Source organism: Platichthys flesus, chromosome 1 (assembly GCF_949316205.1).
Source record: "Platichthys flesus chromosome 1, fPlaFle2.1, whole genome shotgun sequence".
Classification (NCBI taxonomy): Eukaryota; Metazoa; Chordata; class Actinopteri; order Pleuronectiformes; family Pleuronectidae; genus Platichthys; species Platichthys flesus.
The window spans coordinates 24,954,915-24,976,264 of NC_084945.1; the positions used below are offsets into that span (position 1 = coordinate 24,954,915).

The following is a 21,350-nucleotide window of genomic DNA, read 5'->3' on the forward strand; positions in this document are numbered from 1 at the left end:
TACAATAGCGCTATATAAATACAAAACCATTATCCATTTAATATAATTAGTAAGGTCACATAAAATTGCAATTTCTCTCAGGTAATATTGTGACTTTATTCTAAAGATCTCAGATTTATTTCCCTTTAGGTGGCCCTATACTCTTACGTACAACACACACACACACACACACACACACACACACACACACACACACACACACACACACACACACACACGCACTACAGGCAAAGTTGATACAATCTTTAGTTTCCAGAAAATGTTTTCTGTGACTATATAAAGAAAGAAATGTAATGTGAATATTGCTCACTATTTGGTTCAGGTAATTAATGCTTCAGATCACCTAATTCCACATCTGCTGATCCACCTTGAAGTCTGTATATAACAGACTATATAGAACCAACCACCACTGGCAGAGTCTGTTAGCTGTTTAGCAAAGCAGATAATCATCTTTTTATATGAATTATGGGTGGGTGGGGGTTAATTTAATTCACTTATGAGATGAAAGTTAAACCTTCTCATCACACATTCCATCGCTCCTACTATGTATAAAAATACGAGCATTAAAACAGTCTAATAATAATTTCTGATGCTCTGAATTGTTGCTGCTGCCGCTGTTCAATCTGGATACTTTGTTCTCTCAGTGTCTTATTACACGCATCCCTTAATGAAGCAGGAATGGAATCACTGTTTGTTATACCAGCAGGGGTCTGAGGACTGTCCTGCATAATTGGGAAGTAAGTGGAATAGATATGCGAATGTGAATAAATAAGCCAAATGTAATTAATGAGGACCAATGATTCGGCCGGTGATAATTAAATCTGCCGTGTTTTTCAATTTGCATGATTAAGATGTTAGTTAATGTTATGTTGTACCCGCACGTTACAGGTTGTTCATTCTCAAAATGTCAACATATCAGAATTCTCAACACTGCACTTAATTATCTTCAGGAGCTTAAAAACTATCAGCTAAATCAATTAACTTTAATCTGCAACCAATTAAAGTGTGACTTTAAGGAATGCTAATGTGCCACATGCTGCACTTATATCTCAGCCCGCTCCAACACAGACGTCACACAAAATGTCTCAGCAACCTAAAGTGTGTGTGTGTGTGGGTGTTTGTGAGTGGATGTGTGTGCGAGCGCTCATCCTCTGAGCAGGAAATGTTAAAGCAGGATAATATTTTTTTCCCCAGCTTTCTCTCACGCTAGACTCGAATTTAAGTTTGATTTTATGCTGTGTTTTATGATTCAGAAGAGGTCAGAAGTGATTTGCATATTTTGACATTTAAACCTTTCACAGCAGCTCAGATAAATAATTTTTTTAAAACCTGCCTGAAAATCAGCGGCGGGGGTTTTGAAGGAGCCGAACCGAAGGAACCAGCCTGGATACTCAATTGTGCTGTTAACATTATACTTTCAAATGGAGAGCACAGCACTTGACAATGAAGAACAATGAGCATTTCTGAGTCTTTCATGTCCACCAGCCACAGGCGTATTTTATAGAGTGCTTTTACAGATATGTCATTTGAATGCTTTATTGACAGAGACAAGGAGTATAGGTGACAAGGAGGATGGATAAGAAGAGGATGAACACAGTGGTGATTTTCGACCATTGTGCTTTTACCACCACCACCACCATACACTTAAAATGCATTGAAACGCATTGATATTTAATTTATTTTTCCCTATTGAATGTAGCAATGGCCCAAACATTAGTAAGTCATGTTTGAGACTGGAGGGAAATAACTGTAGTTTCAATCGCTTGATCACGTGGGGGATCCATGTAGCATTGGTCCCAGTGGTCCCATTTTCCTTTAAAGCTGCAGGGAGAGATTTTTTTTTTTTTGTTCTCAGCAAAGAAATTACACCAGATGGGCCAGATACTGATATTACACAGTTTTGGTATCTATGTGTACACAATTGTGTGCACACAATGTTCATGCTTCAATAAAAAAACAACACTGCAATGGAGTATGACAACATTTTTTTTTGCCTTCCAAAACAAGCCATGACTCCACAGAAAATAACAAACATAACAAATCATGGCTGAAGGACTGATCAAGTGAAGACAATTAGAAATACTGGGTGAGGGATCGGTGTGGACTTTCAGTAGGTGACGGGAGCTGCTGTCTCCGGTACAGACACTAGGTTGGTGCAGGTTTAAACTTTACCATGCTTCCATCTGTCCTCCTGAGAGAATGAATAAGTAAAGCTTTGTTTATGATTGTGATCTTTCAGACAGACAGCTTATTAATGGATAATGAAGGGTTCAGCTCCAATTCAGGTATAAACCAGGGGTCATAAAGTCTCTCAGAGTTACAAAAGCAATGAAAGCATTTGAATGCATTTTAATCAAGTGAATCTATTGAGCGGTGAACACAGTGATCTTAGTTTGACAGGAAGCCAGTGCAGCCGTGGGGTAACACTGGTAATAAGATGCTGTAATATGACACGGGGGTAATGAGACACTACATAGTTTGACTTACTTAGATGTGCTACCACTTCTTTTCTTAAAAAAACATTTATAGTGCATAATGGACTCAAGTCTGTGGATGTATTATTTAAGCAAATCGGAAGATAAGCAGGTGACTCACTTAATAAAGTTTTTGAATTGGAAACAATGACAACAACTGACTTAACATTTTTCTCAGCTGAGAATCAGAAATGATCCTGATGCCATGTGATGTCGTTGCGGGCCCCTTTTTTCCGAGAGTATTAAATATCCTGCAGCACATAATGTGCGAGCAGGGATGAGCTCGGCCAGCCATGTGCCAATTGTACCTGCAAAGACAAGGCTAGCGGTCACACAGCGGGGGTGGGGGTGGACGCGGGGGCTCACCAGCAATGACAGCGATGAAGGACAAGTAAGGCAAAGTAAAGAAGGAGCATTAAGCTAGAAACACACTTCACGGTGGCTGCATCCCAACCTCCGGCTGCGACGTTGCCTCAAGGTAGACTGCTCATCAAGATGAGTGTTGAGTCGGAAACTTGGCCAAATTAGGGTGCGGGGGTGGAGGCGGCAGTGGGGTTATTTACATTAACAGGCCTTTGAGGGTGTAGACACCTGCTTTAACAGGCCTGTATACGCTACTGAGAATTATCCCGGTGTGAAAATCGCCAAGTGAGGGAAAGCTTGGGGTTCAAACGAACCATAAACAACAAAACAAAGAACTTCCAAAAAACAATTGAAATCAGACAACGAAACCTCGACACACAGTAACAGTCCCTGCGGTGGGGACTCGTTGTGTGGAGCTTCAGACGTGGAGGTCTGCGGCTCACGCTGCTCCATCTCTGTGATTAATACCACTGACAAAGCAGTAACTAATGATCGATTGAGGATGCTTGGGTTCTAAAGACCATTTCCCCTTCACTTACTTTGCCTTTTACAAAGCCATCTGATATTTTGATCACTGGAAGGGGCCATGTCAATGGAATTAATCACTAATTCAAAGCTGAAACCCTCTCATTTGCACAAAACGGCTCACAGAAGGAGATTTTGAATGATTAGTTAGTTACAGATTCACCTGATGCCAAATGGAGCTTTTATCCTATACCTCAAAAGAGAGACATGAATATCATTTGCGCGGACACATTTTTATTTAAGTATATATTCTTGTATTAAGCGTGAATTTTGGCTTTGCTTTAGAGCTTGACCATTAACTGTGTTGTGTTAGACTATGCATGTGTGTGACAGTATGAGAATAATATATCATAAATATTATATTATATATGTCAAGAATTATTATGCTTTAGCTAGAGCTCCAGTTAATGTCATGGGCTTTTTCTTTTATTTTTCTGTTTATTCACTTTAGGGACTGAGCAAGGACTTAACATTTTTAAGTCAATCGATACATCCCCGATACGCTCAGGTCTGTCAGTGAGATCTTCATTTCGAGCACGAGACACACCGCTCAACATTTACAGGCTAATGTATTATGCAGCAGGAGCTTTTAAGAAAGATGATTGGAGAATTCCCTTCTGAAACGCAGCTGCAACATCAAAGCCTAAGGGGAAGGAAAATTAAATGGTACAGAAATAAATAATGGTAGAGTTGACGTCTTTGGTAATTGGGATCTCTGGCGCTTGGGTCAAAAGGCCTCCACCAGGCATCAGCATTAAGAGAAACAATTCTATTGTGTTAAAGTGAGAAGGTTGACAACATGCACCCTAACCAACTCTGTAGCTGTTGTCAGACCTGTACGGGGGAGGTTGTCCTCACTATTGGCTCCCGACTTTCTCCGGAGTTTTCATTCACATTCATGACAAAACTGAAATCTATTAATTCCGCTGCATGTGATTTTGTTCAGAGCACATTGAAACTTGTATTGGGCCTAAGCTCTAAAAGCTCTACTGAACTCTTTTTTACCGTTTTCTACATCTATGGCATGGCTTTTTTTATCTTAAGATGTTTGAATTCTTTTAGATGTTTCACTTTTGCATCTGTCACGTGCAAGTAACAGCATCATTTCCACTAATCTCCCTCACAAGAGAAACTCTGGAGCAAGTTGGAGGCCTCACTCTAACTTTTGAGTTTTTCACACACAGACCCTCCGGAGAATGTCAGGAGATTATCCAGAGTTCAGTGTAGGTCTGAAAGCAATCTTTTTACCAAGTGATATCAGTGGACACACGTTGGGCAGGGGTGGATTGCATATGACGTCAGCATGAAAACAAAGGGCTGGTGAGGACGAGTGTAATGAGTTTCATGAAGACATTATAGTTAAAGAGAGATAAGTGTGTGTTTGTGTGTGTGTGTGTGAGAGAGGGAGGGGGGGGGGGGGGGGGGCACTAGACATGCACTAATAACGGCTGCTGCTCGCCCCCAAAGGCCTGCCTGGCTGTCCGCTGCTGCCAAGTAGCCACACAAACACTAGAGGGCTCTCTCCATGGGTAACCCCGTCTGCTGTCACTCATGCTGCGCCGTCTGCACTCACACATGCACGCTCACACGCACGCTCACACATAAACAATTTGCTACGCAATGATGGACATGACCTTTTCACTAACTGTCTTAATAAAACCTGTGTAACTCTTTATTCCGCTCCTTGTCGTTTTTTGTCGCACAGTTTCTTGCGGTGTGCATTCATGGATCAAGAATACAAATCGCCTGAGCGATTGAACAGGCAGTGACAAGGCAGGTAAAGAGAGGAAGTGAGGCTGACTGTGTAGAACAGTTTTTACTTTCCATTTTGGCAGCAGGGGAGAAGAGTGTGCGCGTGCGTGTATGTGTGTGTGTCCATCTGTTCCTTGCTTATCCCTATCAAATGACAGTGTAAACGAGCAGCCTCAGCGCGCCCGGTCTGCTCTTTCATTTCACTAATAACTAATAAAGAGAAGTACAGGGCCAACTAATGCCTCAATTAAGAGAGGAGAGCAGAGTTAGAATGTGAGAGGGAAAAAAACGGATTGGAATATTGTACCTGCTCTCTAATATCTTCTACAGCCGTACAGCAATGTGAGACAATAACCTTTGCGCGTCCGTGCCGGTGCGGAGCGGAGAGCGCGCATTCATTTGTGCGCCTGTTGAACCGGCTCCTCATCAACCCAATGAACGCGCGGAGGGGAGGCTCTCTTCGCCGCCGCTCATCTCTCCTCCATCTCCTCCTCACTTTTCCAGTCAGCCAGCAAGCCTGTCGGAGCTCTTACAACTACAAGCCCACAGACACTGTCACTCCGCCTTGACAACCCGCAGGAAGGATTTCTAGCCTCCTCCCTCTCAATTTTGGCATTTTTCTCCTTTCTGCCAGCACCGTCACGAATGAAACCCGTAGACTTTTTTTTTTTTTTGTGCGTATTTTGAAGGGAGGGGAAAATGGTGAAATGATGCAGCAGCGGAGAAGGATGCAAGTCTCACGAGTAAGTATAGCCCGCCATAGTGCAAGACCTAACAGGTATCAGTGCTCTGCATGGGTGTTTTTGTGCAGAGGTTGAACAGGACCTGTCCCTGTTTCCCCATCGCGGGGCTAAAGTCAGTCTTTCCCGGCGCGTTTGCAGGAGCGAGGTGACACGGAGCAAGTCTAGAGACAGCTCCGCAACTTAGGCTGCCTCCTTTATTCACATTTCACTTAGCTTTGTCGGCGGTGTTTTGCGCACAGATATACATCAATATATATACACACAGCGGAGGATACAGTACGGTTATATTTTACGCGTGTGCGCTCCAGCCCCACGTCCCATGCACTTAAACGGACTGACTGGACACACTGTCTCCTCGGAGAGTCCAAAAAAAAAACTTCACAGAGAAGACACATTTGGTCACTGGCAGGGTGTGCTGCGGACTATTTCAGACCTGTAAATAGACAAGAGGCAGCTTCAAACTTCATGGATTAATATGTGGTTTTACTTCTTTATTCAAAAACGCATTGTTCCTCTGTAGAGTTTCTACCTTGGAGAGCTCCTCCGCTGCCGCTGCGCTGTTCTCTGCAGAGCCGCCAGCCCGGGCTGCTTTCCGGCGGGGAGCTGTCCTTTAGCCCGTGGTGCTGAAACCGGTTTGCTTACGCACGCTCTGAGACTTGATAATAAAAGATTAAATAAAATATACGAGGGGAAATAACTGTTTCATGTCAGTGCAGTTATTTTGTATTTTAACAAGTCTAGATTTTCCTCTTGTTCTTATCCCCTAAATTAATATATTTTATTACTATTATTATTATTATTAATCCCTCAGTCTCCAGGTCGGTGTCTATAGCTGGAGATTTTAACAGAACCTCGGATCTCTCCGCACGTTGTGATGTTGCAGCTGCCTTCAGGTGGAATACGTTGCAGCTTATTGTCGTTGGACTTGCGCTGCTGGATCCCTGCTTTGCTCCACACCTCACACAGTGACATACTGTGTGCGGTGAAAAGTTATCAAAACTAACACTGACACATATGCTGACAGCAAACCATTCGGTGCTGTGAAGGCATGTCCACCTGCATCAGTTTATATCTGGGGACAACTCAAAGCCAAGTCTTTGTGTATTTGCTTTTTTGCCTTTAGTTTTTGCATTCTAGTGAACAATGAACATCAGAGTTCGGAACACTGTAGCCACTGAGCTGGTGAGAGGGATGTTAGGCTAAAACTGCTTTCAATTGAAGGGCAACCTTTACATTAGGTCCACTTTGTTATATTTAATTTGGTTATTTTCAGTTTTGTTTTTTTGTATATCAGTGCATAGAGAACAGTTGTTCAATGTAATATTACATATTTGATTCAGTGATTAAACATGCCTGTCAACACCTTCACATTTAAACGCAACCGGGTGGATTAGTGATCCGTGAGCTGCAGCGCTGTTGACTTTGTAGAGCTCACCTGCAAACAGCCTCTCGGTTTGGAGCTGACATTATTGCATGCACGATCAGACGTCTTAGACGTCTACGGCATGCATAAAAGGATATTTCACCCAAACATTTTATGTGAAAACATTAATCATACTGAAGATGTAATTGCTTACAATCTTTCCAGGATTATCCCCAGAACAACAGATTAAAGCAAGGCAATCTAATGTTGTGGGCTGAATAGCCTCAGAGTGCAGACATGCCCATTTGTGGTTCAATTGTAGCAGGATAATATGAAAAGCAGATCGGAAAAAAGGGTCACGGCTGCTTCAGAGAGATCACCCGTGATGATGAAGGGACATCTTGACTTCTTGTCCTATAACAAGAATTGGTGTCTTGTTATTTTTTATCCTCTTTTATCTGTTTTCTTGCCCTAGAAGCAGAATTGTTCTTCTGTCTATCACTCTGTCTTGTTTCGTCTGATTTTTTCAAATGTTTATTTGACCCCTGTCGCTTATTCCTTCCCCCCCCTTTCATCTCCACCTACTGACAACCCCTCACGGGATGAAAAGATAGCTAACAAACTGTGATTGCTCCCTCATAGGTCTCCCTCTCGGAATAACGCCAAATGGATGCTGTGCTGAGTGCCTCAGCCCTTCACCAATCGCTATGGAGGCATACCATGCAAGTGACCTTTATCACACCATGAATGCAAGCTCCGCCGTTGAAAGAGGACACAAGTAACCTTTTCTTGTTACCTAAGGAGCTGTTGATCTGAAGAGAGTGGGGGAAACTAGACGCAGAGACAGAAGAGTCTCGTTAAACAAACAAATACAAAACACCCCGACGACAGGATGCCAAAGCGGTCTGAGGAGCTGCTCATGGATCTGTGGATGTCCTTGCTGCTGGTGTGGATTACTTGTGCTCCCCGTGTGTCTACGACTCCTATCGTAGGCCAGTCCAAAAGTATACAAACTGGTGGGTCCGCAGCAGTGGCGAGCGGTCTTGGCGAAGGACAAAGATTACTGAGCCGCGCCAAGAGAGGATGGGTTTGGAATCAAATGTTTGTGCTGGAGGAATTTTCTGGACCAGATCCAATTCTAGTTGGCAGGGTGAGTGCTGTGATTGTCAGCATTATATTAAGCTCGCTTATCGTGTGGAAACATTAATTCGGCCATTTGAATGCTCCCTCCTTTTTTTTCCCGTTTTCTTCCCATGGGCAGCGGGAGGGTTTTGGTTGTCAAGGGGAAGCAGAGATATGGGGACAAGGGAGGGGGGGGGGGGGAGGAGGCTGTGTGTGTGTGTGTGTGTGTGTGTGTGGTTGAGAGGGGGTATCACAAAATGCTTTTGGAAATAATTAAACTCCCATCAAATAACAGTGGGGAAATGTTTTTTTCTTTTTCTGGATGTTAAAGAATCTAACAATTTGTTTAGCAGTCACACATATGGTTGTTGTGTGTTTCGTTTCTCACTCTCTGCCACACAAAACACTTGACAACAAATGCCCTAATGCACTTTTTTTTAATTTCCCATTCTTTCCCCTACATCCGTTTTTTTACTGAATAGGCATAACACAGGAATTGTGCAAAGAAGGCTGCTTAAGCTCTGGTTAGTTTCCCCATTACAATCTGAAACAAACAGAACTGTGGGCTACTCCTGCAGCTGAGGGCCACCTGCTCCTGGGCCTGTGTGGAAGTGTCAGGCCGGTTTCAGGGGAGGGAACGGCTTCTGGCCAGCCCGGCCAAAGCAGCTTGTTCAAAGCTCATTGCTGGGACTCACCTGGGGAGAGTCAGCCTGGCAGCCACGTTCACTTCCCTCCCCTAGAATATCACCCAGCCACTCTGGCACGGGCAGGAATGCAGGCCATCAAGCATAATATTTGATCTTGTTCAGTCATAGCTTTTGCAAACAATGTTTTGGTGCCTAACATTTGATAATTGGTGGGTATGCCTTTCTTGTTTGTGACATATTGCCACCATGATGAATTAACTAATCATAAAAAAATAATTAACTTATATTCCAAGTAAATATTTCTCACTTTAATTCCTCTTGCTTTTTATTTTCCTGTTTGTCCTGACTCTATCTCAAACATTGTCATATGGCTGCATCAATTAAACATTTGCCACCATGCGGGATTTCCACCTGTGTTTTCTAAATACCATACAAACACAAAAATGCTGTTAAGTGTTGCATTAATTTTTCAGGCGAGTCAATTAGGCAGCCTCTGCTGGATTCGACAGTGTCTTCAGAAGGCTGAAACATACAAACACTCACCGGGGCCTCTGTGACCGGACGGGAGTTTGGTATTTGAAGGTTAGATTTTAGCTGTGAGACACTGAGCATCAAAGATGAGACAGATGACCTGGCAAAATGTTGTGCTTTTATAAACATTTAACCTGAAAGTGTTTCCTAAAAAAGTGTAAAAAATACACAAATGGAAACCTCACAAGCGTGAGGCAACAGTCAAAGACCAAGAACGCGTTCATGACAGAGTTTTGATTCGTAAACACAGGCTCACACGCACTGTGCTGTGCTGTGTGCCGGAGTGTGAATGGCTCTGCAGACTGTCGACAGAGAATTGGTTGCACAAAATGAAGCTGTTTTCAGACAAGAAGGATAAATTCTCTGATGGTCTTAGTTAATGTTTTGCTACAAACCTGAGTGTGGAGCAGCGTTCGTCACAGGTCTAAGCATCTTCCTGTTGAAGGACCATACAAGGGATTTGCGCAGGATAGGGGGGGGGCTCATGCGAGTGAAGAAGAACGCGGTGTTTGTGAGGCTATGATGATGGGTTGCGTTCATTGCAAGGTTAAGTGCTCATGAGTATGCCTGGCAGAGCTAAGATAAGTCCTATGTTAACCCAGATGGGAACTTGTATTGGTTCAAGAGAATAAATCTCACTCCCTCCCAGTTCTTCTGTCTAATTTGCTTCCGTTTTCTCAGAGTTTCTCACACTTAATTAAAAAATGAATCAAATGGGTGGGAGGTGCGATTCAAATGGGTCAGACAGGCCTCTGTGTTTTTAATTTTTATTTTGCACAATATCCTAGGTTGTGTGAGGCTGCATCTATCTGTGGTTGTGGGCTGATTATCAAAGAAGTCCAGGCCAAGGTTGGACTCTTTCCATCCTATAGTTTTTTTTATTGCTGGTGCACTCTGAGGTTTAATTACACTCTCATCCCCAATCTTCATCGGTGACCGGGCTCCCCCTCAACTACGCCAACACTGGGACTCAGAGTGAGAGACAGTGTTTGTGAGAGGGACAGAGAGAGATTGTGCCATCGATTTTCAACGACGTGCTGTTTGCCGTGTTCTTTCCCAGCACCCCATTAGCATAAATGCAGGAAAGCAAGGGGGGGGGGGGGGGCGAGGGAAGACAGAGGTGGGGAAGAGTGAGAAGGACGGCCACAAGGCGTGACAGCACCCTTCCCTTTCACCCTTTCACTGTTCTTGTTCAGCGCGTCGTTTTCGTGACATTGTGATTCACTTGAGCGGCGCGTTCGTCTGCCCCCCCCCCCCCCCCGTCAGTCCCGGGGAGGCAGGCGTGCAGTACCTGTTAAAGTCAAACCGGGGAGACAGCTGTGAAAGCTTGTTGCTCGGCTGTAGCTTAAAACGAACACGGTGTTGGAAGGGATTTTGAGGATTACTCATCACGAGCCAGGGACGGTTCAGAAATAACCTGTCATTAGGAGCAGCAATGGGCAATTGGTGTGTGAAGGTAGATAGGCCCTGAACCGACTAATTTAGGTGACGCACGTTTGCTCATTGTTGACAACGAGTGGGAGATACCACTTCCACGAGTAATGACTCTCATGTAGACCACTGGAAGGATAAGAGGGGGTAATTTTAGACAAAGCAGCTCTTGATTTGCCAGTGTAGCCTGGGTTTTAAAATGAAACGAGAGTTGGGTAACTCTAGGTTTTAACCTCGTCCTAAGACTTCTCTTCATTTCTGTCCAATCCGGACATTCTGCAGCGTTAGCCCAAAAGTTTGCCGCTCGCGATCAAAGCTATTTCAATTATTTAAACATACAAAGAAGCAACTCATTTAAATTAGGCCATTAAAGGCAAAACAGTGCCCAAGAACAAAAGACAAACAGCGAACAAATTGCTGTATGTGCGCCAAAGAGAAAGCAGAATGTGTTTTCTTTGTAGCCGTTAGTCGGAGTGATGGCAGTTAGCGCTGGAATTTCTCACAACCTCGGACGTAACTTTCCCAGGCTCCTTTTACTTTCTCATCTTCATTTAGTATATGGTGTGTAGTAATGATGGATTCGGGTTTGCTGAATTGTAGTGCAGATGTGATACATTCACTGGTCCCTCATCCCATTGTCCAACACTTTTATCTGACACAGCATCATGTGTTTTACCCCCCACAAAGAGAATTGATAATCGACCATTAATATTCATCGATTCTGGCTGAACTGAAAGATTGCAAAGGACTGACAGCGACATGGAAAGAAAAAAGGCTTTGATTATTGATTCAGCAAAGACAATGGACATATCTGCTGGAAAAAGAAGGGAAATAATAACTTTGTGTATGTGAGGAGAAGGAAGGACAAGCTTTGTTCTTCCAAACAAGCTGTTAGACCAATGCAGGATCTGATTGCGGGTGTAATGTAAAAATGCAGAGCTTTTTTGATACAAACAGAGGTGGTTTTCATAACACAAACACAAACACACACAAACACACACAAACACACACGATAGGGTTTGACTTGTCTCAAATGGTCCAATCATTCTCTCTCGCTTTCCCTTTCAGAGCTACATTTAGCTGAAAAAAACGTCTCACTGTAATATACCTTAAGGTTGGAGTTTCTTTTTGTTTTGCTCAGTTTACCACCCTGACGTGGACCTGAATAAACCCGTTTTATCTGGGAGAGTTTTCCAAATTCACTTTAGTCCTCTTTGCTGCTTTTGTTGCTTTCTGCACTTTGGACTGTGAGAACAAGATGTGGAACATCAGTCTATAAATACTGATGTGAGAGCTGCTTCTGCTCGGCTGGATTGCCTTTCTCTGTCCCCCTCACCTCCGCCTCTCTTACTCTCTCTCGCTCTATGATGGGGGCGATTATGGAGAGAGTGACTCTTGAGCCAGAGTAAGCTCGGCTCCGGGGGCCGACCGGGTGTGGTACGACGACATTGTTAAAATTTCTCCAAGTGTTTGGCTTTGGTGGTGCGAGGCAGCGAGGCGCAGCTAAGCAGGATTGAGCCCTGAATGCAGCTGCCAGGGCAGCCGGAGAATCCCACATCCTGCCAGAGCGACCTACTGTTGCTGGTTTACAACAGATCATAGGTGCCCACCCCCCCTTAACTGAGTCGTGCCAGTGTAGGACCCCCCCACCTTAATATGCATACAAACTGTAGCTATTCAGTGGGTATATGACTTAGCCTTTGATTGATGGATGAGGAGGGGGAGTTAACGAGAATATTAGCTGAATTATTGCTAGTGATTGATAGTCATTATGACACACAAATTACACGCATTGGCTGGGATATAATAAATTCTCAAATTTAGCTCACATTAGACACAGGTTCCCATGCATTAGTGAGTGGGTTGAAGCAAAAGCTGTCATTCAATTCAGGAAAAGAAGGCCCTGTCAATGTTTGCTGGACTCAATTTCATTCCATCTGGGTTCTCACACCCACAGCAGCTCCTGGAATGCAGCTCTGTAATCTCTCTTCAGGCAGCACCACAAAGATCCATATTGAGCTGCAGCCTCGCAGCAGCTCCTCCGTCTCTCAGGCCTTAGATCTCCATTCCCTCCGCTTGGGTGATTTAGAAAAAAAAACGCTAGCGCTCCTCTGTCCTTCGCTTCTTCTCCCCTCCGTTCCTGCGCTCCTCTCTTTCCCCATGCATGGCTCACCTGTACAGTATATCATTAATGCCGGCAGGGGCGGTATATCAATGGGCCATGGTCACCGTCTCCTTCTTCCTTTCCAATCTCTCCCTGTGTCTGTCCCTCCCGGTCTGTAATAAAACACCGGGCCCAGCGGTGGCTCTGATAGAGCCGTGAGATCACATTAGTGCTGCCCTCGAATAGCTTGACAGGTCGTCTACGGCTTTGTGTTGTCGTCCTGTTTCCTATTAACAAGCTGCGTTACGTGTGTGTGCATGTGTGTGTCATAGCAGCACAGTCCATTCTGGAGTGTAGCAGACCAGGATGAGATGAGCAGACACAGGCTCGGATGGAGCATATTTAGACACGAGGGCTGTGTGGGCAACAGTAAATACAGTGTGTCCACGAAGCTTTATAGCTGGTGCATCTTTGCAAACATTTGCAGGGCTGTCAGCGCGGCCAGATTTATGAAAGGTTTCTCCCTAAACTGCTGTATGTGGGTTTTAAGCAGAAATTGCAGTCTGAAATCTGTGGTATTTTCAAATTTACAGGTGAGCAAGTCACTGACATTATTACTTTTCCAGCATTGCTCGTATCTTAACTTTTATTGCAAAGTAATTTAGTTTTTTTTTTTCCATCCAAGCTGTAAGTGATCATTTTGTAGAGGTACCATAGTGAGCACTCACACTTCACGATTGGCACATGTGTCATTTTTTCAAATATCCCTCATTCTGCTTCGCCCCTTTATGTCTTTTTAAACACACCCACGCGTATAAACACGCCGAACACGCAGCTCACAATGTCCCGTCATTCGCTCTCACATAAGCCCCCCCCCCCCCCCCCCCCCGACTGCCGCGCACTAAATCACAGACTGTATTCTCTCCGTGCGTATTTTCATAAGGGAGAAGCAATCATGTTTCAGTTCAGTGTATCATAAGGAGGCACACGACGCGTCCCGTCCGCCATCCCTGGAAACTCTCCTGTGTACATGCATCAGCTGCAATAATAATTTAACAGGAAAGCACATCCATTCACACGGCTTCAGAGTCCCTGAGCAAAATAACAAGCTCCCCGCCATCACTCACATCTGCGGCTCCGAATCATTAAATCCATGTTGTACAGTGAGTCGCTCACGCCGGGGCCCACTCTGCCTGAGCTTCTACATCAGGGCTAATTCATGGCAAATGGCCCTTTTGTGGTTTCACCTCGGACTGCGACGCCACGATTACCTCTGTCCCATGTGAGTGTTTGTCAGTCAACAGTGTCAAAGTCTTAGAGTGCAAATTCTGCAACAGCCCCCCCCCCCCCACACACACACACACACCTCTCATTAAGTCAAACTGGCCCCCCCTCCTCCCTTTTAGTGCTTTGCCCTTCCCTTCCCTTCTGCCTCCCCTCACGCTCCCTGGCTCACCGGGCTTGGCCTGGGCTGGATGTGCGGAGGTGGAGCGCTTAGCAGGCTAAATCATCTGGCACTCTGCCTTGAACTTTGCTCTAACTAATTTATAGGAATTAAAGCAGTTCGCCTGAAAAGCCTGCCTCGTGCCAGCTTGGGCTAATTTACTCGGGTTTCTTTTGAAAATAATGTTTTTCTTTTCTTAGTTTGGATTATATCTTTTTCAAAGCAGAAGGGGACGCATTTGCAATTTAACAGGCTTAAACCTCTCGGCTTTTGTGCTGCACTGACATTCAAATGATTGTTTATTTCTCAGACAAAACACTGACTCGTGTATAATCATATTTTAAACAGGCAGTGACAGACGACTAAATTAAGTCAACATTAAAGAGCCGGATGTTGGACATTCTGTTTACTTGAAATCTGGCCTGTGTTTTCCAGTCAAAGACGCCGGCCAAGCATCAGTAGCAGTAAATGAGGTTACAGTTATTTAAATCAGATTATTCAAATCAAAAGATTATGATTATCTGAAACCTGCTAATTGGCCCTTGCCTCTGACATAGTGGGTGCAGGCACAAGCCACAGCAGCAGCGGCAGCGAAGGATTCCTGCTCCCTGTGCCAGTGTGTCTTTTGGGCTCGATGCTTGGCTCCTCTCCCCAGGCAGCTCCTCTCCTATAGATAGAGCCCAGTGTATATGTGAGATGCTGCAGGCGGCTGCAGGCAGCTTATCCCTGCGCCTCTGCTCCCATACACGTCCCATCAGCCAAACTGGGACCGGCGTAGTAATCTTGTTAAGAATGGATGTTGTTATTGTGCGGCTGGATGTGCATTTGGCGTCATGGTTAGGCAAAGAGCACATGTGGGCTGGAGCCAGGGAGACAATGGGGAGGGAGTTTTGGAGCGAGTGCCTATTTCTGGCACTTAAAAGATGACAGTCCTCTATCCTCTTCCCCCGCCTCCTGACTTTCCCTCCTCACTCCATCCCTACGTCCTCCCTTCATTCCTCACCCGCCTCAAATAACATAATAACAACAAAGCTGCTTCAGTAAACAGTCGATGTGACATTTACTTGGAGATCAGTGTCTTCACCTATAACAGGTATTAAAGATGATGATTATCATAACTGCTGAGCCAAAGGCAGCGGGCTGCTCACCTCAATCACTGGGTTGACAGAGAAAACAAAATACCAGGAAGAATCAATGGCTCCATCCAGTGTTTTTCTTCTCCCTCAATGCAACCACTCCTAACTCTGGTATCTGGGTGCCAACAGACTGTGGCTTTGACCTTTCTCACAAATGAATTATTTTGGTTTAATGATCCCTTCTGCTGGAAGAATGAAAAGATTGCTGAAATAATAGCCAAGGGAGGAGAAGGGGGCTAAACATGAGCAGCACACACACACCCTTTACTTCATAATTCAACCTTATATACACTCTATGTATGAACACCTGTATCCCTCTAATAGCGCCTCACCCTCGTGTTTGTCTCTCCACGACGCATGTGAAACATCCACCCTGAGCCTTACAAATGAACTGGCTTCAAGAAACACCCGTGATGTAACAAGCTTTTGTGTGTGTATATGTGTGTGTGGAAGTGACACTTTAGATTTTTCTTTCTTTACCCCTCCAATGTTTGATTAATTCTTCTTTTTTTCCTCCCTGTCGGATCAAAAAGAGGGTGGGATGTGGAGGGGAGAGGGGGGGAGAGGGGGGTTGACGCATGAAAAATTCACAACGTTATAATATAAAATCCAGATGAATTATGAATGCTTAATGGGAATCAGGGCCGAGCGTGCAGGATGTTGAAATTGTTCTCAAAGAATCGGCGGTGTATGCGCGCCACGTGCACAGCGAGGGGACACGGCGTGTTACGCTGCCTCTCTCAGCTGCTCTCTCCTCTCTCGATGGCAACAAAATGAGGTGTTCAGGGACACTGAGTGGAGGATGCCAGAAACATGTGAAAAGCTTTTAGGGGCTAGAAGCCTTCTGTTATGGAAGTCTGGATAATTGCCTTTATCCTAGCCGCCTGTTGTTGTGCTTGTGGATTGGACATGCAGCAATGGTCTACCTGATGAAATATTAACAAATCTCTACTAACACGCGCTCTTCTTTATTGTTTTTTAACTAAATGCAGAGCTTCAAGGATCACAACAACTTTTCCCTGTTATAAATAATAGAGGATCCAGTTAGTGTAACATTATCACAGATGAGTTTGATGAAAGGCTGGACTGGTGTAATGTAGGAGGAGAGTGAACCCTTTGTTATCAAAGTGTAGCAGCGTTGTGTCGGTCGATTTCTTAAGACTTCAGAGAATTACTCTCTTCAAAAATGATTTTCTTTCAGGATAAACGACATTTTTCAACACATTTTTCGAAATTGCATCAAAGCCCCAACGTCCCGTGGCAGCAGGAAACTGATACTTTGGAGGGGACCCTTACCCTAAGCACTGGAAAACATCATATTCTTTAGCAATATTAAAACACGCTGAATTGTGTTGTCTGCTTTGCTGCATTTGAGCAGAGAGTCCAACTGGACGATGGTAAATGAACACCTGCTGAGTCACTGGCACCACTGAAATTGAATTAGCAATTACTAGCTACTACCATTGATGGAAAGGTCACTGTCATTGTAGGGGAGTGAATAAAATATAACAAGATATTCTGCCTGCTTGGAAAAAAACTAAATTTATATAATTCCAAGGCTTTTCAATACTAATAAAAAATTGATATTTGTCGAATGATTATTGTAATCCTTATCAGGGTCACAAGGGGTTCGGACTGCACTGAGTGGCCCAAGAGGCTGGACACATCTTTCAACACACATACAGGCAACACATTCACATGGGCAAGTTAGAGTTTCCAGTTCACCTAAGAAACCAGAGCAGACACTGGCATATGAGTGTGCTTCATTTATTTCTAAATGTTTTATTGGGATATTTCTTAAGCCCTTTTTTTACAGAACAACTGAGTAACAGTGAAAATAATAATAAATGCTTGATGTGTTAGTCACTCTTAAGTCAATGCATTCAAGAATGCCATTTCAGTAACGCGTTGAACAAAAAAAAAAAAAGAAAAAAGTTGTCAACAATATTATCCTTTGAGGAAATTCTCTTTAGAAACAGAGCGGTGAAAATAAGAAGAGTAAAGATACTTTAAATTTCACAGATAAGAAAAACCCAGGGAGCTGTATCTTGGAGGGAAACCCCCTCTGAGTCTCAGGAGATGACACTCTCCGCCTCTAAGTAGAGGAACACTCTGCCAAATGGCACGGTGCCTTTTATGTTGCTTTTCTGCTCTTTATCTACATCGGGACGCCGCGTTGTCGCTAATAGCTGATGAGGACGAGGAGCAGCTGCGGTGAGGCAGCGATATTTTAATGGCTCCTCAGATCTTTGGTTGGTTTGTCATCGGGGGGGGAGAACGACCTGGGCCAGCCCCAAAGCCAATGTAGACTCCATCTGGATGGAGGCAGACACACAGGTCCTCGTTTCCCTGCATCTCAATCTGTGCCGCGCTCTGAGTGTTTACAGAAGCCGGCGCCCGCCTGGATCACCACTTGCCAAGATGTGGCATGTTTATCAGTGTCTCGCTCCGCACACAGTAGCACTCGGCCACGTAAACACAGATGCACCTCCGAGCGCAAACACACGTTGTCTATGTTTCTCAGTGAGTGGCCAGATAAGAAAACACGACATTATCTTTTTGATGCGACTGTGTACCTGTGCATACACATGTGCATGTGCCTCTCTGTCGCTGTGCATGTGTGTGCACGTAATATGTGCTAACATTGTATCTGTCCTGATAACCTTTTTCTTCTTTGTTGATGCCCGGCGTTTCTATAAATGCCATGCTGATATTCTGGGATATGTAATTACCACACCACAGCAGCCCTCTGCCTCTTTATTAGTTTTCTGACAATGGCCTTCCTCGTCACAACGGAGTGCTGTGTGTGTGTGTGTGTGTGTGTGTGTGTGTGTGTGTGTGTGTCTGAGCATGTTTAAGTGTGAGTGATGCTCTTCTCTTGTCCTTTTTTACACAGCTGAATCCTACAGTCACTCCTCATGCAGCTGCTCACATACATCTGATAAAGAAAATGGATTGAGTGTGTGATGTTGCTTCTATTTATATGTCGGTTTAGCTCGACAATAGTTATAATAGCCATGATATCCCATTTCTTATCCAGTTATTCATCCACTTCTTGGAAATGATCTCTCGGGATTCATAAATGGATCATATCCAGTCCAACACATAGATGAAATTAGGAGGGAGGGATTTAACTGAGCTGAGGTACCTCAGTGCTCTGTATTAGTATTCACATCAGATGTCTCAAGCAGGATTTCCACACACAATATGTGTGCTAACATTTACAATGCAAAAATCAGAGCGGGATTCCTGCCTTTGTTGCATCACTCGTGCGGAGGGAGAATGGATGTCAAAAAGGTCTCAGTGAATACGTAATTGGACGGTGCTCTGCACGGGCTCGGCGTTTTCGTCGATAAGGATCACACTCCCCAGGTTTGACTCGGGGGATTAGGGCAGAAGCTGTTTGATCTCTGAGGTTTTGCATAAAAATCACAAGTCTCCTGAATCCCGTAGCAAAGGAGCTGAGTTAGCTAATTGGGAGGTGCTTCTGCATGCATAGACTTTCACTGTAGCTCCGCTTGTCCTCAAGATGCCTTTGACAACGTGACAATTACAGTAAAGTCAGAGTATTGTGTTAATGATGCTTTCAGAGTGGAGGAGAATAGAGGGGAGTTTTGAGCCATGGAGCAATTGAGGCCCTGCAACAATTCTTTCAATGCAGAAGAAAATAAAAGATAAAAACCTAGTGGCACAAAAAACCCTCAGCCCATTCACCAGGCAATCAGACAGGAAACTGAACTCATTCATCGTTAAACGGAAGCCCTGGACATTCTCAGCTCGTGAAAGTTTATCCTGAGACACAGAACTACATTCCGGGTCCCCTGTGTTCACATCTGATCCACAAGCACCCAAGCAGCCAACGCAGCAGAAGCAGAGTGGGGTGTGCCGGTTACGGAACCTAATTGCTACTAATGACCATTAGGAGTTTGGTTTCATCCTCCAGGGGCTTTAGAAAAGGCCTTTAGTCTTATCAGTTGATTGGAAGCAAATAGAAGGGGCCGGATCCTGCATAGTAAGTAAACAGGGGGGTAGAATGGTGTTACTCTATCAGGGGGGGAAGCCTAATGGAGTGGCAGGGAGCTCATCCTCGGCTAATGCCTGAGCCGCAACAAATGGACAACCGCTCACAAACCTCTGCTTCACTTGTCAAATATTGGTAGCATTTTTTTTTCCTCTGCCAGCTGAATAGAGAAAAAAAAATGATGTTGCATCAGTCTCAGGCTTCACTTTATTTCCCTGCTCCCAGCAGCTAAAAGCTGTAGACCTCTGTGCTGATCTGCAGTAAAAAAAAAGACACTTGTGCTTTTCCAGCAGCAGCGCTGGTAACCAACTGTCAGCCACGGCATTTTTTTTCCCTCTCTGTGGATTCATTTGCATTATGCAAATTTACAATTGATATGGATCTTCTCCCCTTCGATGAACATTTTGCACTGCAATTTGCCAAGCAAGTCATTACTTATTGACAGAGGGATATTACACGGGATATTGTTGCATAAAATGGCAAAGTCATCCCATTGAAGTGGAGGCAAAAAGTCATATGAATAACAATAATAAAATAAGAAATCATCAGCTAAATGGCCATGAGTTATTGGGGGCTGCGCTCATCAGGCCTGTTCTCACTGCGCTCTCTTCACCACCACCTGTGGTTGCACTCTGGCTCGTCGCTTTGCATTTTAATTAATTCCAAACATTATAAGGATACAAATTCACTGTCTCACTCCGCTGCTCTATGCAATGTAGCTGAGCTGCAGGAATATCAACAATTATCCATATTGTGATGGAATACTTCTGCCATGTTTCTGTAAACTGCATGTCACATTGTGTCGAAATGAGTTATTAAGGCATTTTTTAACCTCTTAACATGGTGAAGCTGAAGAGCTGGAGAATATTTTTTAAAGAAATCAATTTCCAGTTTGTTTAAATAATCAGAAACTGCTCGTTCAGCACATCCAGTATACGTAGAAGTGGAAAGATAAGGTGAGGAGGTTTTCACAGTTTATTTAGATGGACATCATGTTTTAGTCACAGCACACCCTCATGCAGTTTGTCTCAACAAGATTCCCTCTGTTGAATTATAAATCAAAGGCTGGTTTCAAAAGCTATGTAAATGCATTAAACTATTTTCTTAAGGCCAGTTTTCAGCACAGCACTATCTCAGCTCCAACGCTACATCAAAACAACCCTAACCATGGCACACTTCAACACTTTGACCTCCACTAACCTTGAACACAAAAACTAATTTTTAACGTTTCATCTCATAGCTGCATTTTCTATTGTCTGATTCCACCTTAAGAAATTGTTTCCCCGCACGCTGATGCCGGCTTGTCTGCGTCAGCACCATTCCGGCTCTAATATCGAGCATCCCGAGAGATTGGCACCTGGAGGAAGGCAGAAAAAGGGAAAAGAAAAAAAACGGCCTGTGTGCAGCTGCATTTTCTTTCTCAGTAATCGAATCCCTCAAAAGGGTCCCATTTTTCTTCATCTCCCCAGGTCCACAGGACCTTTAAACAGAGCAAGGCACCAAAAGAAGGCGCCATAGAACACAATTATAATTCCAATATAGTCTTGTAAAGAAAATGTAAACAGATAGCCAGCCTGCAAAGCTGCCCCCATTTTCCCAGAAGACTGGTAATAAAGTAGAAAAGATGTAATACTGGAAGAGGCGTTTTACCCCCTGTCCTTTTCTCACTCCAGAAATTGAAAAAGTGCAGTGCT

General features: G+C 44.1%; 1 protein-coding gene across 2 annotated transcripts in view; it reads left to right on the forward strand.

Moving 5' to 3' along the window:
- Window positions 1–7,868: 7,868 nt before the first annotated feature.
- Window positions 7,869–21,350, forward strand: part of cdh8 (cadherin 8) — an 87,007-nt gene continuing 73,525 nt past the window's right edge. For both annotated transcript variants that reach the window (XM_062389949.1, XM_062389957.1), the window contains exon 1: window positions 7,869–8,370. In XM_062389949.1, coding sequence (XP_062245933.1) covers window positions 8,113–8,370 — 258 coding nt within the window. In that variant the 5' untranslated portion in view covers window positions 7,869–8,112. The remainder of the gene's footprint in view (window positions 8,371–21,350) is intronic.